Raw genomic sequence first — 27,416 nt, forward strand, 5'->3', positions numbered from 1 at the left:
TGTATGTTATCTGATAATATTCTGAGTAATTATGCATGTTTGTATATTAGTCTGTAATTTTCTAAGTGCTCATACACTCCCCTGTACTATTCCCTAAGCATTTAGATAATTATTTGTATTTATTTTGTATTTTTCAAAATTAATTAAGCATAAATATTTGATTTTAAGTTAATTCATCTTTTTGAATTAAAGTTAAAGTCATAAGTATTGATATTTAATTAAAGTTGAAATTTACAAAATATTTGTGTAATATATAGTATTGTTTTTATTATAGATTTTTGATTTTAATTGCAAAATGTTTTATCTTTTAAATTAATCATATTATATTATTTCTAATTTCAGCAAGACATTTCGTTTGTCTTACTGATTTGGGTTGGCTGTTCGGTAAGACAATTTAATTGTCTTACGCGTATGGCTGACACAGCAAGACAATTGATTTGTCTTTCTCAGTTTATTTTCGCCCTGTTCGGTAAGACAATATATTGTCTTACTGACTTCACTCAATTGCATTGATTCGTCTCGGCAAGACAATTCAAAATTGTCTTACCGAGACTCAACATTTGCCTTTCTGACATCTCGTTTGTCTGCTGTGTGTTTAATCTCGGACAGACAATTTATATTGTCTTACCGAGACTTCCCTTGCTTTTGTCTTGCAGTACTTGTATAAAACCCCGTAAGACATTTGAGCAAGACAATTCATATTGTCTTGCCCAAAGCTTCATCTTCTTCACTCGTTATACACGATACATACACACACGGCTGCGTTTCTTTTTCAGGTTTTGTGTAAAACCTGCTGTGATTACTTGATTTCAAGCCATAGTTGCTTGCTGGGATTGTGTTTTTGCTCGATTTATAGTCGAAACTCTGCCCAAGTTCTGTGTAATCGAACCGTTGTTTAGTGATCAATTCGTGGTTGTGTTTGTTCGGTTGTGGTGATTTCGAGCTCATCCATTGCGTTGTTTTCTGAGATTAAGACCTTCGATTGGATTAAGTGGATATTAGGGTTCTTGATTGGAGTATTGGGATTTTTTTTTTAAAGATAAGGGCGCGTTTGGCTTGAATTGTTTGATTAATTGGGGATTTTCAACTTAAGGCCGTGTTTGGAATTCTAGTTTGTAGAGTTTAATTGATTAGTGCCATTCAAATTAATTAACTTTTAATTCGATATTATTTTAATATTTCGAATTATTAATTAATTAATTAAGCTTTAATTAATAGTTGAAATTTGCGAGACATTTGAGAATTCACATTTAATTTGAAAAATTCTCGCTTAATTCAATTTTTAATTATTAAAAATGGCCGGAGAATTCGTGGTTGCTGAGACTAACTACTGTGCCAGCCTTAATCCCGATGACTGTTCTGATAGATTCCGGACTTGGGTCAGATTTCTTTCGAGACAGAGTTTAGTCAGTACGGCACTGACTGCAGATATTCCGATTAAGCTGCAACCTCTTTTTGACTTCTACTCAAATGCTGTCAATTCTACAACCCTGGAAAACTACAAGATAATAGGGGATCTACCTAACCGGAAGAGGATTGTAATCACTGTAGATGATGTGAACCGAATCTTAGGACTTCCACAGGACAATTTTGAGCCAGATCCCTCGGAGGATGAATTGAGACAGTTCTTTCAAGATATTCACTATCAAGGTCAGATTTTTCTCCCGAAGATGTCAAAGGGAAATCTGAAAGCTGAATGGGATGTGTTCTTTGACACCCTTGCCAAGGTGTTTGCTCCCACAAATAGAAAGAACTTTGGGAATATATCTTCAATGCTGCAAATCTTTGGATTCAGCATAGCTTATAACCGTCGAATCAATTTTGGGAAGGTATTGCTGAGGGAGATCATAAGGAAGATGGGGTCTGTTTCACAGAGATCAATTCAGAAGAATGACAAAGTTGAATGCTTCTACCCCAGATTCCTGATGTTGTTTATGAATGATAAGATGAATGCTGATGATAGGCACATGTACATCGATTCTCCTGTTGTTCCTATTCAGAGGACATGTGCCAAGATCCAAACTAGGCTGGTCAACAAGAAAAAGCATGATAATGTACCACTGGTAGTGACTCCATTCATGCTCGAACAATTCAGTGTTCCTTTTCAGCCTGTACAAGTTCCAGAACCACTACAACAGCAACAATATCAATCACAACAACAACAAGCTCAACAACAAGAACAACCGCAACAACAATCACCTCCACGTATCAATCAACCACTTCAACTCCTCCAAGACTATCAATCATCCAGCCAATCCTCACATTACTCTCCCTACAACCCTCCTTACAATTCACCACAACAATCACCTCACCAATCTGATTACAATTCCCCTCACCAATCTCAACATCAATCCCCTCCACAATACAACTTCTTTCCAGACCAACAAGCCTCCATTCTTCCCTCTCAATCTGAACCAACACCTTCACCTACACATACACATACCATTCCTCAACCTCAATCAACCTCTCAGCCACTGCCTGCTGATTCTGCTATCAATCCTGCCCTACAGGACTTCAGGGCTGATTTACAGGTAGCTCAGGTACTTTCTAATCTCACTGATACCTTTAATATTGATATTGCAGATTTTGATTGTGATATTGGATTTGATTTCCAGACTCCCAGCATTGAACCTGTCAACACCCAGGTTCATATCCACGCTGATGTTTCCACTTCAACTACTGATTCTTCTTCAAACACTTCAAACAACACTACTCATACACCAGTTGTTAGAAAGGTAGCCCGGAAACGGAGTGGGAGTGCACTGTTACGAGATCCCGCAGCTCTGTCTCATAAGAAGCAAAGGGTGGCAGAACCGGAGACAACTGCAGCCACATCCACTTCCTCCCAAAAGGATTTGGACACTGACATGGTAAATATACAGTCTCTAGATTCATTCTCTCCACAGAATGCATTTATTGAAATTGGCCGTCCGACCGCGGTATCCTGTAAAGAGTCAAGCACACAACTAGCACTCACGCTAGTAAACAGTGAACCTGTGTCTTTTGATTCTTCACTTAGAGAGAGCACAGAATTTCAAAACATGTTATATGAAAATCTTTCTGATCACTCTTTCTTTTTGGATCAGGATCTACTTGGCAACCTGCAAGTACATCCGCCTTCACAGGCATTCGGAGGACAATTTGTTTCTTCACCTCCTACAGTTCCATCTCAGGGAACTATGGTTGTATATACAGGTACTGGTGACGGTGTGAAAACTACGAGTGAAATCAGGCAAACACCGAGCGAAACACATGCACGAGAGGATAGTGAAAAATCTTTGAGTGTTCGTGAGGTGAGTGCACACACCAACACAGATCTGTTACAGGAACAAATGGCTGCTCTGAGGGCTGAAATAGAAAGGTTGAATGCTGAGAACGCAAGATTCAGAAGTGGAGAGTTGGTGACTCTACAAGAAAAGGTTGTTGATCCTTCATTCTCTTCCCTCAAACAGGACCTAGATGCTCATGTCAAGGGTATTCACTCTAGGATGGACAAATTTGAGACAACTCAGGAGCTCTGTTTGACGAAGCTTGACAACTTGGAGCAAACTTTGGCTCAAGTTGTTCAACACTTAAAGATCAATCCGTCAACATCTCAGTCTACTCCAGAGGATCCCTCAACTAAGGGGGAGAAGGATGACAAAGATAAGGATGACAGCAATGCTGGTGGTGGTGGCAATGGTGGTGACAATGGTGGTGATACTGATAGGAGTGATAAGGGTGGAGAAGGAGCAAGCAAAAAGGACTCTTCTGCAGCTAGCAAGTCTAAAGGCAAAATGCCTGAAACTGAGAACATCTTCACTAATCAGGATTATGACAACATTCCTGAGGATGTTGATGATGATGATGCATTTGACTCTGCTTATTTTGAAGCTGAGGAAGAAGGTCGTTTCGAGGAAGGCTTTCTTTTCAATGAAGATCAGTCTGTAGATTCTGAGCACATGGAAAAGGTCAAGTTGTTTAAAGCTCAACATGAAGCTAGCAAAGCAAAGCTTCAGGAATTGCAGAAACTGGTAGATGAAAAGAGGACAACTGATGAGTTGGTCAAGCTGGAGAAACAGAAATTGTGGGATGCCAAGTGCAAGGAAAAGAGAGAGGATATCTCCAGGAAAGTTGGTGAAAGCTGGGATATTGCAAGGCAAATCCTCTCTGGACCTCAAAGGGAACCTTTCAATGATGGTAAATTCAAATCCTTCATTTATGACCTGAGAGAGGCTAACCCTAATGAAGATATGTTTATGCGTGCTCTTGCTCTCGAGTTAGAATATATAACTATTGGTGTCAAGAATCTTCTCAATGAATGGGAGATCATTATTTCTACTCAGAGAAACGGAACATTCAGGGTTTCAATTGATCTATTCAAGTTTCTATCTCTAACTGAAATCTGGGTGATTCGTAACAAGATCAGACGCAGTTCAAATCTGAATGAACTCCTTCGTGACAAACTTATGGATTGTGCTATTCATAACAGTCCACAAGTTGTCAGAAAGCCTTACTGTGTCAAGTTCATTCACGAGAGAAAATTTGGAACCTTCTACCTGGACCACCAACATCTTCTTAAGTATGATGTGAGTCAGTTGGTTCTTGTATCTACAATTCTACGTACCAAGGGCTTCGCTACTAAGGCCAAAGCTGATGCTGATAATGAGATTGTGAACTACTGCACAAGGAGAAATATTCAGCAATACTTCAGGAAGATGAAGTATATCAACCAATCTCAGCCAGCAGATTTCATCGAAGACCCTGTGGATATTGAGGTTCAATATTATCTCTCATTAGCTCGTGAAAGAAAGAAGCGTGGAGAATCCACTGCTGCTGAAGAGGCTACTCAGAATGAGCCTTCTACTCCAATTATTCACTGTTCAGATGCTGAAGAAGGAGAAGTCACTCGTTCTGAGTGAATAGATTGATTAGGATATTTTGTTAGATATGTTCAAGGAACATCCTTTTGTAATCTATTATGAATATGGTTTAATGTTCAATGCAAGCCATAAACTTTTGCTATTTACATTCCATTGTTTAAATCTTTGTCTTATCTGTTAGTTGAGTTATCCTCTAGGAAATTTGCATGTTATGTTAACAAACAAATAGGGGGAGATTGAAAGGCATATGTTCAGCCTATTTGTATTTAAAGAGGTACAACTCAATTCAGATAAGAAAGCTCAGTAAATAGCAAGTCAACGGAATCCGTACGAAGAACGTCAAATGATTTATGGGAATTATATGTCAGATAAATTCCAGGATGCTGCTGCACACCACTGAAAGAAGTTCATTAATATGTTCAAGCCTCAGTGCACAAATAATCCTTTGTGGCACGTCCAGGAGTTCAGAAGATATAAAGTTTCTATTCTTTATTTTATCAGAAGATTCCATTTAATGAAGAAGTACTTACAAGACGAAGACTCGACGAACAAATCAAATTCTTAATGTTTATTTGACAAAGAATATTTGATTTAACTAGATACAGATGAACCAGACAGTGCATCTGTGTATCAGTTATTCAAATTGAATATTTGAAGTCAAGCAGAGTTGGTGGTTCGTTCGCTCGACTGATCAAAACGGAGTTTTTAATGTTTAAAGAAGACGAGAAGCAGTTCTGCTGATGAATGGGTGATTAAATATTTAATAGATTATTATTTCACTTCTCAAATAATTAAATTAATTATGTAATTTATTTGTTAAATTAATTCACTCTCGAATTAATTTAATTTATGAATTTATATGATTAAATTAATTAAGTGGATAATTTTCTATTTTAATATAATCTACAAATCACATTCAATCATCCACTCAAGCTCAGCAAGACAATCTGAGATTGTCTTACCGAATTTCCAACTGCCAAGACAATCTGAGATTGTCTGACCGTAGCTAAGCATGCAAGACAATCCTGATTGTCTGACCGAATGGTACTCAGCAAGACAATCCTGGATTGTCTGCCCGAGTATGCTCTGCCAAGACAATTAGATTGTCTGACCGACTGGATACTTGCAAGACAATCTAAATTGTCTGGCCGAATGCATTCTGCCAAGACAATCAAAGATTGTCTGACCGAATGAAGATCAGCAAGACAATCCTTGATTGTCTGACCGAATGTAGATTGTCTGACCGAGCTCTGAATTGTCTTGCGTGCCTTGAAATTGTCTTTCTGCAGTGTCTTGTGCTTGCAAGGCAATCTAAAATTGTCTTGCCCTTGCTACTTTGTCTTTGCTACTCACAATTGTCTTGTCTTTCAATTGTCTTACAAGTACAAATGCTTTGCCTATAAATATGGCATTGCATCCTTCATTTTTAAGTGTTCATTCACTTTGTAATCAAAGCATTTGTAAAGCTTTCAAGTTGTTCGTAACTTGCTTGATCGTTATATCCACAGTTTTCTGTGCTTTGATAACCTGGTTGTTTTAATCACTAAATCTAGAATATACCCTGTCGAATTTATTCTACGAACTTTAGTGGACATTAAAACTGAACCATTTTAATTATTTTAATTAATTATAATCTGATTAACAAATCATATTCAATCAGATTAACTTCCGCGACGATTTGGTACTGATTGTATTCAACCCCCCCTTCTACAATCATATCTGGACCTAACATGCTTCCGTATCTTTTTAAAGCTGTATATACGGGTAATTTTTGTACAATTAAAATTATTATTTATAAGTAAAAATATATAATTAATATTATAATTTATATTTTAAAACGGAGAAAGTAGTATCGATGGTAATGATAAAAAAGATGAGAATAATATTTTCACGGTAGATGAACACATATCACTTATGTGCCATCTCTCTTTTTATTCGTAATTGATAATATTATTTTATCTCATTAATGTGAAAATTATAGATATAAAATTGTGACAATATCGACAAACTCAAGATATCTCATATCAGATGGCAGCTGGTAACAATTTATCACCTTCAGGCTTCAGTCTTAGATTTCTTTGATACTGTAATATATATTGCATGCCGGCAGTGGCCCAGATTTCTGTTAATAGAATGAGGTGGAAATGGGTACGTAAAAAGTGCATCTGAAAAAGCAGGAAAGCAGACGAGTCAGATAGAAGTCCTTCGGAGTATAAACATCAACTTTCAGGAATCACGTGAAATATTTCCATTTTTTGGTTTTAGTTCCTTGTCAACAACATATTTTGATCCGTAACTTCAGTAAACCTAAATCATCATAAATATTGTCCAACTACTGTATTCACATGTCGATATCAATGTTGTAATATTACTTGTGTATCCCAGCCCTGCAAAATTTTTTGTTAAGAACAGACATAACATATTAAAAATAAAATTTTATTAAATAATATATACATAAATTTTACCGCAAATGTCCAAAACTTTGTCTATAATTTGATGATATCATGTTCATTCACAACAACAAAATCTTTCTGTGCGCCGGTAACTTTTTCTATAATTTAATGTCGGTTATATTTGGCCAACCGATAACAAAATTGTACATCATCGATTGTTATATGAAAATTTATTTATAATAACTTAAAATAATAGTAACATACAATTTTATAAATTTGTAATTGATTAATATAATCAATATTGTCTTAATTTGTTGACATAGGATATAGAGTAATTCCTTAAATGCCATTAAGTTATATTAATTTTATTTAAAAATAGCTACATTTAAAATGTAATTCAAAATAATAATTAGATATTAAAAATAATTTAAATCGAGATCCCTATCCAATCTTAAAGATATTTTATTCCCATCTATATGTGACGACTATTAAAGACAGAGACAAGAAATGTGTCGAGAAATTTTAATGCTGCATGACCCCCTGGCAAAGTCAACTTGGTCGCGGATCCAAAAAATCCTATCCTCACATTTTGTAGATTTATTATATGTACCATCTTCTATATATTTTGCAGTCAGCTACCCAAGTCCTCTCGTCTCTTTCGTATGCACAAGTCTATAATAACACCCCGAAAATGGAAGCGCAAACGATGAAGAAGCCGATAAATATTAAAATGGATTCCGAAAAAACAGCTGACAAAGAAGAACAAGATGGGAAAAACAAAACAATTGTGCACTCCTACGGCAGTCATGTAGACGAGGAAGAAGAGCGCAAAATTGAGTGTATGAGAAAGCTTGTCGAAAAGCATGATCCATCCGTTAAGGTAATTCACAAATCCCTCCCGGGTTCTTGTACTCTCTCCGTCTCATAATTTTTGTCGGAAATAATTTTTAACGGTATTTTGTATGCGGAACTATATTTGTTTTTTGTGATGAAAGGAAGTAGACAATCCTACACTGAGAAGGTTCCTGCGAGCGAGAGATCAGGACATCGAAAAAGCGAGTGCAATGTTTGTAAAATATTTGAAGTGGAAACAAACGTTTATTCCAAAAGGGAGCGTTTCGGAATCAGAGATATCAAATCATTTGGCGCAAAACAAGCAGTTTCTACAGGGAGTTGATAAACAAGGACGCCCCATCACTGTGTTGTTCGGAGGCAGACATTTACCTAAAAAGATACCAGATGGTGGTGTAGAAGAACTCAAGCGTATGTTCCTCATCATTGCTCCATTACGTTATATGTATATGTATTTCGGTCTTTCTTGCTAAGTATTAAAATTTATAAGTTTGATTCGTTTCAATGAATTACAGGTTTCATGGTTTTTGCGCTTGGAAAAATATGCTCCAGGTAACTCAAGTTGGATTAAATCTGTCTTGCCTAACCTTCGAAATTAACTAAAATTATCTGAATAATTTGATGAAATTTTAGTAGTTCAAAGTTTCAGCCTCCATACCTCAAATTCCGTCTCATTTTTCAACCCCTGATCTTTTACTGAGATAAGAAGCCTATTAAATCTTAGACTTATTGTTAAAGATTTAGATAATTGATTGTTTTGTGTGAAAATATATGTAGAGTTCCATAATCTTTTGTGCCAGATACTGTTATCGACCAAAATTATATTAAGCACTTCAATACGTATGGCATTTAGATTAATTTCAATGGCATCTTTTATTCTATACTATTACCTGATTTATAAAAAAAAAATGAACTATTTATACTAAAATCAATATCATTAATAACTTTTTTAAGATAATTTAATAGAGAGATTATTAATTATAGGGCCTTCTAAAGTTGTCATAAGTTATTTTTTAATTGGCTTAATGGACTGACATGTTATCATGCTACCGTATTGACCATGTCATTTTCAATCATGTCTACATTAATTCATGTATGGTATCACCGTCAAATTATCTTTTATCTGATTAATTTCTAATTTCTATTGATTAAAATCTAGATATTGTGATTCATTTAAGTTGATGTTTGATATATACGAGTACTATTAAGCTCTATTGAATGTGATCCCCTCTGCACATAACAGGATGGCAGCAGGACAGGAGAAGTTCGTAGTAATAGCTGATCTTCAGGGCTGGGGATATTGTAACAGCGACGTCCGGGGTTGCATTGCTGCCCTCACCCTTTTGCAGGTACCTTCCCTCCACCTGATTTCTTTTTTCCGTGTTTTCCATAGAACGCGATCTATTGAACATATAATTTGTATCTGACGTAAAAGTTGTTAATCACAGGATTACTACCCGGAGAGACTGGGGAAATTGCTGATAGTCCATGTGCCTTGCATCTTCATGACTGTGTGGAAGCTCATCTATCCCTTCATCGACAACAATACCAAGAAAAAAGTAAGATTCACTCCTAATAATTCATGCAATTATCTTCTAAGATATACGACCACTGAAAGTATGTATAATTGAAAAGATTCCAGAAACCTCTGACGTACACATTGCTATAAAATCAAAAATCTTAAACGTTTAACACTTGAAAAAGGAGAGAGCATCTGTGTACTGTGAACAACTTTTTGTGTTAGGTAAAAACAAGTTACTCAGGAGATGTTTGAATAATATGGTAATGTGGGATTAAAGTACTAATGATGAGTAATTTGGTGGTTAATGATAGCTGGTGTTTGTGGAAAACAAGCGACTGAAAGAGACACTAATGGAAGACATTGATGAGAGCCAGCTCCCAGCTATCTACGGAGGCAAATTGCCGTTGGTTCCTATCCAACATGCCTGATCGAAGGACTGTGATTGCTCTTTACAACTCCTTTCCGGTTCCAACATCTATCAGGCTTGCTTTTATTTTAGTGTTCACTCCTGTCCTGTGTAGTTCTGTAAATGGATCGGAGAACCGGTATGACCCTGTGTAATTATGTGAATGAATCGGAAATCCGGTCCGATCCACTCGTGTCAACTGTCATCCTATGCGAGTAGCAATTTTTTTTTTTTTTTTACAAAGAGTAATTAAATTTCTTGCGGGTTCAAAAACAGTCAGAGATTGTTTATCAGATACTAGATCACGTGGCATTTATGATAATAATTCATAATTAATTTATAAGATTAGAGATGGAGTATCAAATATTAAATATAATGGTGTACTAATGCAAGGGAGGGCCACTCCAGATCCTGCTTTCTCAACCATGAAAAATATATTGACCCAACAGAATTGCCTTTCTACCAAAGCTCCAAAGCAATAATTCAAATCCGAGAACTCAAAACTTTTTTAAAAAAATAAGGTTAGTCTTCTCTAAACCGAACTCCGGGTACCTGAACTCAAACTTTCTTCATAAAATAACAATTTTGAAAAATTGATAATTTAATCTAACAAAGATAAATTATCAACTCAAAAATAAGTATTCACTCGCTTTCGAGTGAAGAGAAGTATTAAGTAAAATAATATATGATACCATAAAATCTCAAGATCTTTGAGAGAATTATTTGTCCACTGGAGGGACACATGAGTCGCCATCACGATGATCTATTTGTGGCTTTATCCGGAAATCTTCTAGATGAAATATCTGACTTTTTGTAGCTATAGCAACTAACGAACAGCAAGTTCAAGTAGTTGACTAATATAATTCAAACATATATATCACTTGTAACATGAGCTTTAAATTTTTTTAGTAGTACATGCATATTAGTGCTAATGTGCTATTATAAAATTCTCCATTCCAAGTCCCTCTGAGACCCTGACAACGTTGGCCCTTTTTGACTATTCAAATTTGAAATATTTTCTTCAAGCCAGAAGGCTGGCTATCTTTAATTATTTACTCTGCATTAGACCTCTTTCCTTCTCTTTTACTTGAGCTAGATCTTCTCTTCTTTATGCATCCACCACCAAATTTGTATCACACGGATACTACTAGTCTGTGACCAAATATATATTTATACATTACAGGGATTCAAAGAATATATTTCTTGGATCTAGATAACTCGAGAAGCAATTATAGTACTGATGGAGCAAAGAAACGGATTCAATTCTGGAGAAACAATGAGAAAGCAAGAAGCAGCAGAAATAAGTAGTATTAAATATGACGGCAAAAATGATAAGGTGGAGCAAAGCAAAGTTGATGCCATGAGGAAGTTTGTGGAAAAGCATGATCCTTCTACAAAGGTTCTGAGTTTAATTAATGCACAAATATGAATCTTTTCTGACAAAGTTGTGTTGTAATTAAATCTGTTCACTAGCATCTTTGTTAAAGTTTTCGTGGGATTTAATTGGTTTTCAGGATGTAGACAACTTAACGCTCAGAAGATTTCTAAGAGCGCGTGATCATGATATAGAAAAAGCTTCTACCATGTTTCTGAAATATCAGGAATGGAAACGATCATTCATTCCAAATGGTCACATATCAATAAATGAGATTCAAAATGAGATTTCCCAGAAGAAGCAGTTTATACAGGGTTTTGATAAACAAGGACGTCCAATCACTGTCCTTATTGGCTGCAAACATTTCCAAAACAAAAAAGGAGGTGTTGATGAGTTGAAGCGTATGTTAAATCTTTCCTCTGTTATGATTAGGTTACTTTCAGTTGAGCTTCTCTGCTTAAATTAATTTGACTAGTTCAAAATCTCATACTGAAATATCTTCAAACTACAGGTTTTGCAGTATTTGCACTTGAAAAGTTATGCTCGAGGTATATCATTATATAAATCATCTCGATCATACACATATATTTTGAGAGAATAATATACTTACCAAGTCAAACCTTGGCATACCAGAATGCCTACAGGGGAGGAAAAATTCGTCGTCATTGCAGATCTTAAAGGATGGGGGTACTCAAATTGTGATATTCGAGGAATGCTTGGTGCCCTCTCCATATTGCAGGTCTGATCATCTCTTTTAGTCTGATACTTCTCATCATGAAAAACATTAATGACACCACTTGAAAATCTGGGACCTCCTGCAATCATGCAAAGTGATATTACTAGATATTAATCACATTTGACATGATATGATGTATAAATTAATCAAGTTTTATGAATGGCAGGACTACTATCCGGAAAGACTAGGAAAACTGTACATTGTCCATGTGCCATACGTCTTCATGAAAGCATGGAAGATAGTTTATCCATTCATTGACAATAATACAAAAAAGAAGGTAAGATTAAAACTTACTGTAGATACTGAAAGTTCAAAGGAAAATTGTTTTGGTATGCACAATTTGCGCATATACAGCATAGCAAAATATCATATTCTCATGTTGGTGACTCAAATACAGATTGTATTTGTGGAAAATAAGCAACTGAAAGCAACGCTACTTGAGGACATTGAGGAGAGCCAGCTTCCACAGACTTATGGAGGCAAATTGCCCCTCATCCCTATCCAGGAGAGCTAAGTGGGAGAGCAATTTTAAAGAGAGATCAACTTTGTTCTTTAGCACTATGTTTCGGTCCCTTTTTTCTAGTAATGCAGCTATATATAAGATAGTTATTATGTTGCTTTGTAACACTTAAGCAATATAGTAATCTTCAAAGATATGTTAACTGCTACACTATCTACAACTTCATATTAGTGCACACTGCAAACTCTCTGCCAGAGATTGAGAGAATTGGATGGTGCAAAATTTCCCCTTTCTAATATTTTTTTTAGAGTGTTGTTTTTAAAATAAGTTTAGTGTCAAAAGTCCAATTTGCAGGTTTTCTAAGTACACATCAACCATGATGCCATTTGACATACAAGTGCAACACTTTTGTCGCACTTATTTCCATCTTGTAGAAAACCAGAAACCCAGATCTATAACTTTTAAGTTAAGGGTGGAAATGACTTTCAATTAAACTTTAAAGGGATGCCCGAGAGCGGCATACATTTCTTGCGGGCCACCTACCATTGCACAAGCACTCGATTTACCTGGTGTTGAATCTAGTAGGGTGGTCCGCACCCGGGGTTTACTTCTAAAGGTTTCCCGTAAAAAAAAATATAATGTGCGAACTGATTACACATGAACTTTCCAAGTTTCTCTCTTCAACTTTGATTAGTAATAACTGATGTATAACAAAGTGTAGCTTTATGATACTAGCATACCAAAGTACTAACCAAAAAACAAGATTCACAGTGACATTGATCGATATAAGCACACATGTAAATATTCTATGCTGTTGAACTAAAAAGTGTTTTCCTACTATGATTTTTATTTAGCTAATGCATCCACAGTTTCTTATGATCTAATCTTGAACAAACAAACAAAGGCGGGGATAGCATTGCTAGGAACTGTCTAATCAAAACATCGACCACCACATAAGAAAAATAGCTACAAAATTTCAGTAAGAATCCAGTTTCTAAAGAAGTCCAGATTACTAGCTCTAATTGCTAAGAATAGTTAATCTTGTAGCTACTGGTCTTTCATAATACCCTTTTTCAACAATTGTTTATAATCTAACAGACTTGCACTTTATTCAAATAAAAAAGCTACTTGGTTTAAGTATATGTATATGCTTCATCAAATATGTGCAGAAGTCTAAAGCAACTAATAGTCAAATAGAGCTTTGGCTTTAGAAACATAACCGTACTTATGTAGACACCTTGCAATGTTCAACTTAAGCTGAGAAGTATATTAGAATTTTGCAACAGGGCATCCCATTTCTTTCACAAAGCATGGTATCGGCATCACATCCTTCATGTAGCAACATGAAAAACTTACAAGTTATCTCCAGCTCTACCAGGTAGGCTTTTAATAATGACTACCAAAAATCTCCGCAAGTACATAAACCACCTTCAAACCTGTGAAAGCGGATCCGGTCCCTCACAATTATGACCCTATTTAATATTCGAGATACAATCTTCATCCAATAGTGGCAATCAATACAAGTCCGAAGATTCTTTGAAACTTGAATCTCAGTTCTTGGACTTGATTTAAGTATAGCATAGGCTACTGCTAACTTCTCACTATGATAATTGAGATTTTGCTCCTTCTCCTCTTCAGAAATATCCATTAAAACAAGCTCTGTGCTAGACATAAATCCCTCCATTCTGGTTCGAGAAATCAATTTTTCCAGAACCTTGTATATTTCTACAGTCTCAGGGTGTGAATGATCTCCGGACTTGAAGTGGTGAATTAATCCGCCAGTTTCGACCCAACTCTTTCCACTACCTTTGTGAACCCCCTTCTGTTTCATCCCATCTCTCACTCTTGCCGCACTATCCCATTGTCTCAATGAGCTATAGGTGTTAGATAGCAAGACATAATCTCCACTCTCAAGACGCGATATCTTTTCTACCGCAACTTCAGCCATATCAGAATTTCTGTACGTTCTGCAAGCACTAAGGAATGCCCTCCATATGACAACATCAGGTTCCACCAGCATCCTCTTGATTAGATCAAAAGCTTCTTCGAGAAGACCAGCTCGGCCCAAAAGATCAACCATTGCTCCATAATGCTCTATTTGTGGATGGACCAAGTAATGGGTTTCCATCAGATCAAAAAATTTGCGACCTTGCTCCACCAAACCTGAGTGACTACATGCTGTCAAAATTCCTATAAATGTGATAGCATCTGGTGGAATATTTTTCTCTTCCATCATTGTAAATATCGCAATTGCATCAGAAGCAAGCCCATGAACTGCAAATCCATTAATCATAGAATTCCAAACAGAAACATCTTCTTTCTGAACAGAGTCAAAGATTGCCTTGGCTTCCTCAATTCGTCCACATTTTGAATACATATCTATCAGTGCAGAAGATAAAATGTAATTGAGTTCAATTTTTCTCTCAATCATCAGGCTATGAATCCACTTAGCATGACCAAGAGCTCCAGTTCGTGCACACCCAGTTATAATAGATGCAAATGTAAATCCATCAGGCTCATATTCCGACCGCAACATTTTCCGAAAATAACTAAATCCCTCCTCATAACGCGCATTTTTAACACAACCTCCAATAATTGAATTCCACGACACCAAATCTCGGGTGTGCATTTTCTCAAATACCTTCTTAGCAACATCAGCCTCCCCCATCTTCATAAATCTCGCAATCATCAAATTGGAGTCAACAAGACCAAAATCCAAACAATGTACTTCACTAAACAATCTCTTTGCAAGAATAGGTTCATCACAAGATATATAAGCGGACACGAGTAACGAAACGAGCGACGGGTAATTTCCATACCCAAGTTTTATGATGCTAGAATGTGTTCTGTTAGTATTTATCGAGTTAGGAGAGAGTCTGCATTCTTGAAGAACACTAAAAAGTGTCCCATAATCTATAAAATTACAAAAACAAAAACAAAAAAAAACATGAAATCACCATCCAACATGAAGAAGCTAAAGTTATAGCAGAACATAAAATCAAGAAACTGGGTAATTAATCATTTCATGCAAATATAGAAGAGTAAAAATTAATTAACAATTAGTCAGGAGCTTTTGCTGCATAAACATTATCGAGAGAGAGAGAGAGAGAGAGAGGTGTTACCAGTACAACTGTTGATCATTTGAGCTGTTTGGTTAAGACGCCTAGTTAAAGTATGAGTCACCATTTTTTTAAATATGCATTATATATATGGGTTTGTCATATAGAGAAGAAATATGGTGGTGTTTAGATAATTTGTAGTGAGAGTTTGAGCAGAAGAGCTTGTCGCCATGGTCATGGTGACTTCCATTGATAGAGCTTGCCCCGGGTCACTGTTTGGGCTTCGGAGTGGGTCGAATCTACTTGGGCCTAAATAATGATTCAGTTCATTGTTAGCCTGTTTGGCAAAAAAAATTATTTGTTAAAGAAATAGGTTAATTTAAGAAGTTGGTTGTTAGTGATTGTTACATGTTGAAATAGTTATTTATTTTTGTATTTTTGAATATGAAATTTTGTATTATCAATCAATTTGAAAATTTGTTAAATTAATTTTCATTAGTAAATGTCAATTACCCATAATATAAATTTTTTAATTAGATATTTCTTACTATTTTTTAGACAATTTAAAATCATATGTCTTACAAATGAATTTTATTGTGACGAGACAAGTCGAACTTGGATGTTCGAGAATATTTTATATACATTTAAATAATGAATATTATCTTTTTAATACACATTTCTTAATCCGTTGATGTTAATTGAGGAATGGCACGAGAGATTGGGTGGTGGTTTATTAGAGCATCTAGAATATATTTTTAATCAACACAACTGGAAATGGTCCAGTGACATATTTTTTACCTTAAAAAACCCGAAAACACGATTAATGGAAATAAAAATGATGTCCGAGTAAACGTTATTACAAGTTTAGTTAATCCTCCCCTGGGCACTGGGCAGCATCAAAAGAACAGTTGTGTTTTATTTACCTATCTGCAATTCTGCATGCCAGTGAGGAGTTGCATCTCTTTACTAAACTGCCATAAAGAATTTAGCATAAGTTGCCCCGGGCAACATTGCTAATCAAGAACCATAAACGATACGGTCCCTCACATTCTTAATCATATTGCATCTTAGCATCTGATCTTCATAATTTTCTTTACGCGATGCGGATATGAAACTCCAGTCATATGTCTTGCAATTGTTATCCATGTTGAACTCAATAGAGTGAAGATCACTATCAGGTGAATAATCCATTTCTGTATCATCCCCATTAATATTTTCTCCCTTCCGCGATCTCGTGTTAGCACTGTCAAACGCCTTCTCTATCGTGAAGATACTTGCCTTTGTAGTGGCTAATTCTTTTCCCAGCTTTCTGTTTAGTCTCTCAAATTGGCATTTCAACTTCTTTTCCACTTGTAGCTCTCGCGCAATGGACTCAACTGCATTTTGAATTCTTTCTTGCTCTTTCGTTTTCCACAGGTATCTTTCTTTCGCAAATTTCTTCATGAGGCAGCCCATCTTACTTTCTTCAACTTGTTGTTCTTGAATTAACTTGCCCACCTTGGCCTCAGTTTGTTCAAGCTCACATTTTAGTGCTGCAACAAGCGATTTAAATGTACAGCTTCTGTCATCCATCTCCCACGTGTAGTCGAGTATTTTAAGCAACTCCTTAGATGTGCTAAGGCCTTCACTGATGTCCTTGAGATGATCAGCTTTAGTTGCAGCTCTCTGCGTGCAGCCCGGAGTTTTGATCTGCATCAGCTTAGAATTAGATTAATGTTTGAAATTGTGCGGACAATTCTTAAAACAAATCTTTTGAGTGCATATCAGAAGCGAAATTTTCAACGATTATGTATCAATTACCAGCAAAGCTGTGATGTAAGAGTAGTGCTACATGCACAAAATTAGATACAAAATTTTGCACGATATGACATGACGATTCCATAATTAAGTCGAAGTTGAGTATGCTCATCTTACCTTTTGGGAGTTAACATTCCGCAGAGAATCCAACCTTCCACTCTTGTGAAGAAATTTATGTGAACCCAGTGGTGTTCTTGCCTTGTGACTATCCATTCTATGAATAATGAAATTCAAAACAGATCATATGAATAATGGACTGCCAATGTAGAAAATTGAAAACCAATAATAAGTCACAGTATGCTTATAACAGCAAGTTGTTTGTGTGGGGTATGCTTTAACGGATACGTTATTTATGTTTGCGTGTGGTACTATTTTTTGGAGTTATTTTGCTTCTGCTATGTTGCCCGTTGCACTGCCATGTTCTGCTTTTATTTTATGCTTTAAAATTTCGACTGTTCTTTCGCTTTGTAAATTTATTGAAAGAAATAGATGAATATATTTTACTACTTCTTTGCTAATGTTCAGTTTTTTTACACTTCTGTTTTCCTATCTTTGTTGAAAACTACTATTTTTCTTCTCCTCAATGAATTAATTTCTGACAAAACACCCCAAAAACATGTAATACAAGGAGACTCCGTGTGCAAATGAATATAACTAAGTTAAGTACACTTGATTTTAAAGTTTGTGATCTGTTTATACTATCTAATCATTAGCAAATGCAGGAATAATTTGTAGTTGACTAAATATTTTAGTCACTCCTAAATTACTCTATTTTCTATATTATTTAATAATTTATAATAAGTAATATAGGGTTAATTTAAATATAGGGATGATTATGGAAAAACATACCAACATGTCTCTTCTCATCTTAATTTAATTATAACGTATCTAAAAAAATGATCATATAACTCTTCTTAACTCTAAAGAGTTCTAATACAAGACATACACGGTATAACTATTTTAAATTTTAACGTTGTCTATTCTAACATGAATGTTATAAATAATATATTTTTTTTAGAAATGAAATAATAACAAGTATGAAAAATATGATTTAAAATTTATCAATAACAACTCGTGAACACATTGATATTAAGAAAACATTATATATGCAAAAATATTTATTTTTTAAGCTACAAATTTATGATATATAAAAAATAGAGTTAGATTCTATAGAGTCCGCATTTAAACTGGAGTATTCATAAATTTTTAGTTTACTTATATATAATTCTTTGATTATCCAAATTTATATATAATTTATATTTATCCACTAAAATTTCGAACATAATGTCAAATATTATCGTATAGTTTAATGATTATGATCCCGAGTAAATGCTACTCCCTTCGTCGCAATGAATTATATACATTGGATCGGACACGGAGACCAAGAAAAATTGTAAGAAATATGTAAAGTTATATGGAAAGTGGGTAAATTGGTGGGATCCACATATTTTTTAATACGGTTTTTCTATGGTGTGCCCAAGGGCACACTAAGCACTAATTTTTATGAGTTTGGTGCATTCTTATTGGTCATGTAATCATAAATATGGATGGCCCCCTGCATTTACACCAACTCCACCAATCAAAATCCACGAAACTCATCAAATTTAGTGCTTAATGTGTGCCCTTGGGCATACACTAGAAAGACCCTTTTTAATAATAGATTTGATATAGTGTAGTAAAGTAGTGGGTGTAATAGTGTTTTTATTATTATATAATGGAGATAGTGGGAGAATGTAGTAGGTGTAGTGGTGTTTTATATAATAAAAAGTTGCTATTTTAGGAATGTATAAAAATGATGGGACATCTCAAAAAAGAAACTGTATATAATTGATTGGGACGGAGGGAGTATAAAATGATGGCATATTTATTGAATAAGGATATATTGATCATTTTCATGTCCCCTTTTAATATATAGAAGCAGATTATTTTTTTAAATAAGTATGTGCTCTAGTTTCCTGTAGTGTTACAGAAATCGGGAACCGGATCTAATCGGCTGAGTTACCGATTCAGGGATTAATTGAAAATCGGGGATTAATCGAAACGATTAATCAAAGTGAAAATCATTAAAATTTAAAATTTAAATATTATTCAATATTTAGTTATTATTATACTAGTTATTTATTAACAAATATATATTTACTATATCACAAGTTCTTCAATTGTTCGTAATTAAACTATTAAAGTAATATAAGATTTTAAATTAAATAAATTATTATATATACTTTTGTTAAGAAAAATTTATAAAAATTAATAATCAGATTTCAAGAATCGAATCGGCCGGCCACATTGTTGAAGATTAATTGGATCTGTTAAATCAGAGTTTTTTTAGAACAATGGTTTACTGTCATAACTCATACGCGAATGTCTTGAGTGAAGGTGTAGCCGGCTGGGCCGCTGCAATTGCTGTAGTTCTGAGTTATGACGTATGTAATTAGTTTATCATGTTTCTTGCTACAGTTACGTGATATCAAGTCTAAAACCTTACTGAAATCTTCTGCACAACTGGAGGGAGCCGAGGAGGCTAGCTCACATTTCTGACCAGTTTGAACGTAAAGTTTTCAAAACTAACCGACCTACGTTCAACTTTTCAAAACTAACCAGCCTAATTCTAAGGAAGTCGGGCGACCCCAACGGCGAGGTAAGAACACTAAGAGGTCGCCCCTTCCGTGAGCGACATGTGCTGCAGGGACATCAGGTATATTTCTTTCACTTTGTTGTCTTCAAAACTACTTTTGATATATTTTGTGCAAATTTCTTGATTTATTTTATCATTATTTGCTGCTTATTGTGCTTAGTCTTTTACTTCCTGACAAAATCTTGGCATATGAGTTGTTTTTAACCGAAATATAGTGAGGAATCTGGTTGTGATGATATTTGAATATTATAATTCGAATATTTAATATTTGTAAATATTAAATAATAATATTTGTAAAAAAAATTCGGATATTCATAAATTTTGATTATAGCAATAATATTTGTAAATTCTGATTATAACAATAATATTTGTAAATTCCGATTACAACATATTATTTTACAAATATTTTCTCTTTTATTACGTAGAAAGACTAAGCAGTTTTTTGTTCGTTAATTCATATTATTACTCTTCTATTATTTTTAATATATTATTCTTTTGGATTATTATTTTTATTAATTCCGATTATTACATTTATTATTTTAAAATATTTTCATTTCTATTTTTGTTATAAATTACACTATTTTTCTAAAAAATTCCGATTATTACTTATATTATTTTACAAATATTAAATATTCGAATTATATATACAAATAGGGTAAACATTATAAACAAAATTGAAAAAATAATATTTGAAAAAAAAGAAAATATTTGTAAAATAATATTGTTATAATCAGAATATACAAATATTATTGTTATTATCGGAATTTACAAATATTATTGCTATAATCGGAATTTACAAATATTCGAATTTTTTTCTACAAAAATTATTGTTTAATATTTACAAATATTAAATATTCGAATTATATTTACATATAGGGTAAAAATAATAATAAATGAAATCGATAAAAAAGAGGAATCCGATTATATTTGCAAAAAAATTGTTATAATCGGAATTTACAAATATTATTGTTATAATCGGAATTTACAAATATTATTTACAAATATTATAGTTATTAATTTACAAATATTTGTAAAATAATATAAGTAATAATGGAAATTTTTTAAAAATAGTTGAATTTAATGAAAAATAGAAATGAAAATATTTTTAAAATAAAAAAAAGTAATACTCGGAATTAACAAAATTAATAATCAAAAAGAATAAAATATAAAAAATAATAGAAAATTAGTAAGAGTAATAATAGAAAACAAACTGATTTGCACATGTGTGATGAATGAGCTCACCAGTTCATGTTTCAGTTCATGGTAGGGGTCGCCTGTGTAAGGGGCGACCCTAACCCTCGTTCATAAATAGCACGGGTCGCCCGTGCTAGGGGCGACCCACTCTTCTTTTCCCCGATCAATTGGGGTCGCCCGACTTCCTTAGAATTAGGCTGGTTAGTTTTGAAAAGTTGAACATAGGCTGGTTAGTTTTGAAAACTTTACGTTCAAACTGGTTAGAAATGTGAGGGAGCCGAGGAAACCTAGCTCTTGTTTCTTCCTTTTCTCACGGTGCATAAGTAAACGTCATTCATTCCATCCCCGGTGGTATTATTCAAAGCAATAAATCTTGGGTTACATCCTTATGCACTACTAAAACACTACCCTTTTTTTAGGAGTTGACGTGGCCCAACAGTAGTACTATTCTGCTGGTTGTGTAAAACGTTGCTTAGACTTCAATTTTTTTTTTCTAAGTCCTTAAAATTGAAAAATGGATCAGTTTTAAACGTACTTTTAATATTCATTTATTTAAAATTTATTCAAATATAAATTTATTGAAATATTCAAATATAGATTTATTGTAAAAACTTATACTAAATAAATTTATTGAAATTTATTCAATTAAATAATACCAACTATTAAATTTTTGTTTCATTTTCCTAAAGTTTGATTTTTCATTTTTTCTCATAATATTAATTTATGATTCAACATAAATTTAATTTCTCTGTAATTGTTATGTATTACATCTTTTTAAATATTATTCTTAATTAAATATAATTTTAACATAAAATTTCTCTAGTTAGAAAAATTTCTTTTATTACTATTTTTGTATTTCTTTGTATATTATTACTATATAACCATAAATTTTGTATTCATCATTTTAAAAAAAAAAATTCAAATTGTTATTGCTAACTACTATTGTTACTCTATTTTTTTAGGGGTTAGTTTGTTTTTATATTTGGGAAAATAAAAGAAGTGGTACTTCTGAAAGCACATATGAGAAGAAAGAATTTCTAGTACAATTGCTAGTACACTGTTTCTAATAATTTAATTCAAAGAAGAGCAACAGTACTAAGCAACTTCAATGAAAAGAAAAAGAATTCAAGACACTTCAGCTTTCTATTCAGAATATTTTAGTTACAGGTAATTTAAGAATTTGGCTCGTGTGTCATGCGCACATACTAAACACTAAACTTGATGTATTTAATTTGTTTTAATTAATGAAGTTTTTGTATATGTAGAGGTGTGTTAACATGTGCCGATCACAAAAAAATTGATACTTTAGGTATACACTCTCAACTCTAAGTAGTATATGATTACGGATGGTATAAGCTGGGCGAAGTCTTTGTTGAGCTGAAGACACTTCTGATTTATTTGGTAATGATTTTGACTTAAGGAAATGATTCTAAATATTATGTTGGCCAACCTCCAGATGTAGCAAAATTTTATATCATCTATTAACATATTAAAAAAAATTTAAAAAAAATATTTTAACAGAATATATTTTATTTATAACAACATGAAACAATAACAACATATTTTTAAAATATAGGCAATCAATATAACGAATAGCATTGAGCAAAATGTCGTACATATCCAATTTTATATTATGTCCTGGAATTTTGATTTAACTAAACAATTTGGGACACCGTGATTACTCTTAAGTATATAATTTGAAGATGGTATGAGATGAAAGGGAGAGATGAGGTGATTGTGGCACTATGATCTAGGAGACTGGATATAAGATACTCCTATGACATTTGTCATGAATCAAGAGAGCTCCGTCTCCGCTGCATTATTATTACAAGTACGATAACAGCTTTTTTAAGTTGCTTAATTAGAGCTAGTTTTCCCATAGCTATGGTTTTGCAGTTTTGTACCTCATCTACTCTACACATCAGGATCTCTCTTTTGCACTTTACTCAATTTGCTGTATGCATCTCTCCCTGCATCACTTTGACCAACACCATCTCTTCCTCCCGTGTTTCTCTTTGTTTTCATGTTTTACACCTATCATATGCTTAGCTACACACTTCGTACATGTACATAATAATTTGGTCAGCCTAGTTGCTACTGTCCACCATGGACTGTTGGATAAGAGCAACTCCAAGGGCTCTCTAAACAAGCTCCTAAGTCTAAAATTTAGGAGCAAATCAAAATTTAGTGCTCCAATGGGCTCCTAGATGCTCTTTAAAAATTTAGGAGCCTTCTCTCTCCTTTCTTTTAAAGAGTATCTAGTAGCTCCTAACTCAATATTATATTATTTTTCCTTCAATCTTCTCTTTTTTTTTTTTTTTTTTTTAAATTGAGAATAAATCTCACAGATATAAACCGGCAATTCACCGAGATAATTCTTTCATTCAAGAAAGCTTATTATCTAACCGTCGGACATACAAGATGACCGGGGAAATTTAGACAATAAGACTTTAATGTCCGAAAAGAAAATCCGTCTTCTTCCGAGAGTCCTGAAAATAAAACAGAGGAAACAAGAAGAATATAAGTCGATATATATAACAGATTATATATATTATAAAAATAAAAATAAAAAATATATCCAATAAATAATTATTAACAAAATCGCGTGTATATGCATGTGGTGATAAAAAATTACACAATTATGATAAATCATAATTGAGACAATTAAACTCTTAATTAAGGCACAATTAATAAAATATTAACGCCCTTAATTAAGACACAAATAACGCCCTCAAATAAGGCACAATTAACATCCTCAATTAGAGGCACAATTTACGCCCAATAAGGCACAATTTACGCCCTCATAATTATGAGGCACAATTAACGTCATCAATTAACGCCTTCCTTTCTGAATTATCCCGTACTGATCGGAATGTTGTCGCCACAACCCTCAGCCACCACCGCTATCACCGCTAAGCTATCTCTCCCGCACACCACCGTAAAAAAGACAATGACCATCCGAATTATATCCATCCACATACACAAGCAAGCCCTCTAGTTTCGCTCCTGCAACACAACACAATACTCCTTGCTTTCTCCGTTTGATCCATCTCCGCAATGTCCTCACTCCGATGACAAATTCTCACGCCGGTATCACTAGCGGTGAAAACCGAGAACTTCTGATCGGAAACATAGTCTCTAGTGAGCAGATCGGTGGCCTTTTGCCGATGTTTGTGCAGGAGTAGCCATGGGAGTCGGAGAATCAAGGATATTCACAAACGGCAGCGTATCGGAGTTTGATGGGCTGAAACTTTGAATTCAGCGGAGAGTAAATTTAACACCTTTTTGATCTGAAAGTGAGCCTTCAATATTCATGCACCAATAGCTTAGGCTAACAAACACATGGTTCAAGATGACAAAGGACATGTTTTGTTTCTACCAAGTCACAGAAATTAACTACAGGATTTAACACTCATTCACATGACACATACGACCGAACCCACTAAGCCAAACACACCATCTTCTCTCTCTTTTAGTTAACTTTTTCCTCTCATTTATATAAAATAAATATAAAATGTGAATAAGGAGCCAAATTTAAAGAGTAGTATTGGAGTTCTCACGTTTTCCGGTGTATTAACTTACTAGGAGCCACATTTTATATTATTGTTTAGGGAATGATTTAGGAGTACCGTTGGAGATGCTCTAATATGTTAAGTTGTTTATCCTTTTTAAATAGGGATAATTAATTTATACGTCCTTGAACTTTGGTCCATTTTTGATTCGCATCCTTGAACTAAGTTTGTCAATTTATGCATCCTCAAACTTTGTAAATTTCCAATTAAGGTCCTTCCGTCAGTTTTTGACTAACGGAAGTTAGTCAATTAGGGTTTTTAATTTGAGGGTTTTCGATTCGTTCATGGATTGATGAAATTGATGGTATGGGAAGTTTCGGGAGATCAAACCGAACAGATTAATGTAGGTTTCAATGATGGAGGATTGCCGGAATGGTGGCAATGTCTCCGCTGGCCGGAAAATGGCCATTGATTCCGGCCATCATTCCGGCAATCCTCTGCCATTGAAACCTACATGAATCTCTTCGGTTTGACCTCCCGAAACTTCACATACCATCAATTTCAACAATTCATTAACGAGTCGAAAACCCCCAAATTCAAAACCCTAATTACTAACTTCTTGTTAGGTCCTATTAATTCACTATATATAATAATATAGTGATCACAATATGTAATACAGTATGACAATATAAGAGATCGAAAGCAGTAAACTCTTATGTTCACAAAACTTGATGGTTACAAAAACTCTCTCAGTGATTTATATTCTATCACCAAGAGCTGCTAGGGTTCTTAACAATATACTTGATAACTCAACTCATATAGAGTAACCCTAATCTGTGTTTATATAGACACAGTTACAAAATCAATCTCTGATTTGATATCCTATAAATCAGCTAATAAATCTATCAATCAAAGATTGCTCCAGTTTTCTGTTTAGTTTCCATAGTCAGCAAATCACTCCTCAGCTTCTATCCTTCCTTGAAGTATATCCGCTTCTGAGCTCTTTCCACGTGTAAACTCTGTCGAGTCTTGACTATGTAAACTCTGATCAGACTTTATCAAACTCTGTCAGACTTTACTAAACTCTGATCAGCTTCCAGTTTAAACTCTGATGATTCCTGTTCTAAAACAAACCTTAAGAACATTAGTAATCATCAATTATATCTAACAATCTCCCCCAACTTGTGCATGAATAAGTTATGTGCAAGTTAACAGATAATTGATGATGTCAAAACATTTAAGTCAAATGCAACAGAGTTTAACTATATAACAGAAAACTTTTAAAACTTACAGATACTTTACTCCTTAGCTGCATAGATTCCATTTGCTGTCTTTAGATACTCTCTGAGGAGTTCTTTCTCAGCTTCTTCAAGCACTGCAATCATTTGTCTCTTGATCTCTCTCAGCTCTGGATCTGAAACTCCAGTTTGATAAATTGCAGCTCTGAGATCATAAATCTTGTTCTTCTTCAAGTCCCTATCCAGCCTGATATTGTAAGCTTTATCAGACTCTTCATTAAATGCAAGAGTTCTGATTCCACCTATTGTTTCAATCTTTGCTGAATTTTTCTTCATCTCCACCAGCTGTCCTTTATGATTGAGGTATTTAGGAATGAAAGGTCCAGCATTTTTGTTTCCTGTAATCCCCATCTTTCTTCTGATTTGATCTTTTAGCAGGTTGGAGATGTGTTGTCCTGACTTGTTCTTTACTTGAAATATGTATGATACATATCTCAATTCTTCCCAGTGTTTAGCATATAGATCTGCTTCAAGTACTCTAAACACTGTTCCATCAGACATGAAGTAGATAAGGATATTATCTCCTCTGTCATTTTTTACCAACTGGACTGAATCAAGTTTGTCCATTCTGTCTTGCAATACTCCAGTCTTGGGAGCACAGAGAGATGAGGGGTCATCTGGTCTTGATCCTATACTCTGATCAAATTTTTCATACTTGGATCCCAGCCCTCCTTTATCTCTTCCTGCCTTTTGATGAGAAAATGGTTTAATTGAGCCTTTTTCAAAACTTATTTCAGTCATCAGAGTAGGCTTTGCAAATCCAGCCAGTGGAGTAGTTGTTGGTTTGAACACACCTTGAGCTTTGTCAGAGACTGTGTCTTTCTTTGCTTCCTTATTGACTTGAGCTGTGTCAGAGGTCAATCTTTCTTTTTGAGGTTCTGCAACATGAGCTTTGTCAGAGATTGCAGCTTCTGTTTTCTTTTCCCTCACAACTTGATCCTTGTCAGAGGTTGTAGGCTTCTTCTTTTCCCAGCCTTTCTCCAGATTTTCATCTACTTTGCTTTTACCCTTGGAGGTGTATTCATCTTCAGAGTATACCTTTTTGACTGGTAAACTCTGATCAGCAACAGTAGATTCCTTGATCAGTATTCCTTTTTCTTTTGGCTTGGTAGTTGACTTTGCAGGCTTTTGGATCTTTCCAGAGTTTATGGCTTCAATATGTTCCTTTTTCAGCTCAGCTTCCTCTGCAGCAATCAACTCCAAATCCAAATTTGCTTCTGGATTTTCTTGTTCAAAAACCAATCTAGCAAGCTCTTCATCAGTCATGGGTTTGTCTGATCCAGTCACTGGTCTTTGCTTAGATCCAGATGTGATG

General features: G+C 34.4%; 4 protein-coding genes across 5 annotated transcripts; 2 read left to right on the forward strand and 2 right to left on the reverse strand.

The window, feature by feature from the left end:
• Nucleotides 1-7,846: 7,846 nt before the first annotated feature.
• LOC108196629 (CRAL-TRIO domain-containing protein YKL091C) lies at nt 7,847-10,347 on the forward strand. Its single transcript, XM_017364003.2, has 6 exons — nt 7,847-8,135; nt 8,251-8,518; nt 8,623-8,659; nt 9,351-9,456; nt 9,556-9,666; nt 9,941-10,347. The coding sequence occupies exons 1-6, from the start codon at nt 7,860-7,862 to the stop codon at nt 10,055-10,057; spliced, it is 915 nt and encodes a 304-aa protein (XP_017219492.1). The 5' UTR covers nt 7,847-7,859; the 3' UTR covers nt 10,058-10,347.
• Nucleotides 10,348-10,702: 355 nt separating this feature from the next.
• On the reverse strand, nt 10,703-15,970 carry LOC108196628 (pentatricopeptide repeat-containing protein At5g50990). Of its 2 annotated transcripts, none has more exons than XM_017364002.2 (4): nt 15,729-15,970; nt 13,844-15,519; nt 12,021-12,225; nt 10,703-11,187 (listed from the first exon to the last, which is right to left on the reverse strand). In XM_017364002.2, the coding sequence occupies exons 1-2, from the start codon at nt 15,790-15,792 to the stop codon at nt 14,003-14,005; spliced, it is 1,581 nt and encodes a 526-aa protein (XP_017219491.1). In that variant the 5' UTR covers nt 15,793-15,970; the 3' UTR covers nt 10,703-11,187; nt 12,021-12,225; nt 13,844-14,002. The 2 variants fall into 2 exon arrangements, with proteins under 2 accessions (XP_017219491.1, XP_063937775.1); XM_064081705.1 differs by having other exon boundaries at nt 13,832-15,519.
• LOC108196630 (sec14 cytosolic factor) lies at nt 11,181-12,933 on the forward strand. The gene is made up of 6 exons (XM_017364004.2): nt 11,181-11,434; nt 11,550-11,811; nt 11,922-11,958; nt 12,044-12,149; nt 12,313-12,423; nt 12,544-12,933. Exons 1-6 carry the CDS (start codon nt 11,276-11,278, stop codon nt 12,658-12,660), a joined length of 792 nt encoding a protein of 263 aa, XP_017219493.1. The 5' UTR covers nt 11,181-11,275; the 3' UTR covers nt 12,661-12,933.
• Nucleotides 15,971-16,489: 519 nt separating the features above from the next.
• Nucleotides 16,490-17,760, reverse strand: LOC108195449 (uncharacterized). The gene is made up of 2 exons (XM_017362413.2): nt 17,580-17,760; nt 16,490-17,354 (listed from the first exon to the last, which is right to left on the reverse strand). Exons 1-2 carry the CDS (start codon nt 17,673-17,675, stop codon nt 16,683-16,685), a joined length of 768 nt encoding a protein of 255 aa, XP_017217902.1. The 5' UTR covers nt 17,676-17,760; the 3' UTR covers nt 16,490-16,682.
• Between the last annotated feature and the right edge of the window lie 9,656 nt (nt 17,761-27,416).

The sequence above is a fragment of the Daucus carota genome, chromosome 7 (genome assembly GCF_001625215.2).
Source record: "Daucus carota subsp. sativus chromosome 7, DH1 v3.0, whole genome shotgun sequence".
Taxonomy (NCBI): Eukaryota; Viridiplantae; Streptophyta; class Magnoliopsida; order Apiales; family Apiaceae; genus Daucus; species Daucus carota.

Coding starts and splice junctions, on each gene's coding strand:
- LOC108196630 (XM_017364004.2), top strand. CDS start 11,276: ATGGAGCAAAGAAACGGATTCAATTCTGGAGAAACAATGAGAAAGCAA. Junction 11,812..11,921: donor AGGTGTTGATGAGTTGAAGC/GTATGTTAAATC, acceptor TTCAAACTACAG/GTTTTGCAGTATTTGCACTT. Junction 12,150..12,312: donor GTGCCCTCTCCATATTGCAG/GTCTGATCATCT, acceptor TATGAATGGCAG/GACTACTATCCGGAAAGACT.
- LOC108196629 (XM_017364003.2), top strand. CDS start 7,860: ATGTACCATCTTCTATATATTTTGCAGTCAGCTACCCAAGTCCTCTCG. Junction 8,660..9,350: donor CTTGGAAAAATATGCTCCAG/GTAACTCAAGTT, acceptor TGCACATAACAG/GATGGCAGCAGGACAGGAGA. Junction 9,667..9,940: donor ACAACAATACCAAGAAAAAA/GTAAGATTCACT, acceptor GGTTAATGATAG/CTGGTGTTTGTGGAAAACAA.
- LOC108195449 (XM_017362413.2), bottom strand. CDS start 17,675: ATGGATAGTCACAAGGCAAGAACACCACTGGGTTCACATAAATTTCTT. Junction 17,355..17,579: donor GGAATGTTAACTCCCAAAAG/GTAAGATGAGCA, acceptor AAGCTGATGCAG/ATCAAAACTCCGGGCTGCAC.
- LOC108196628 (XM_017364002.2), bottom strand. CDS start 15,792: ATGGTGACTCATACTTTAACTAGGCGTCTTAACCAAACAGCTCAAATG. Junction 15,520..15,728: donor AATGATCAACAGTTGTACTG/GTAACACCTCTC, acceptor GTAATTTTATAG/ATTATGGGACACTTTTTAGT.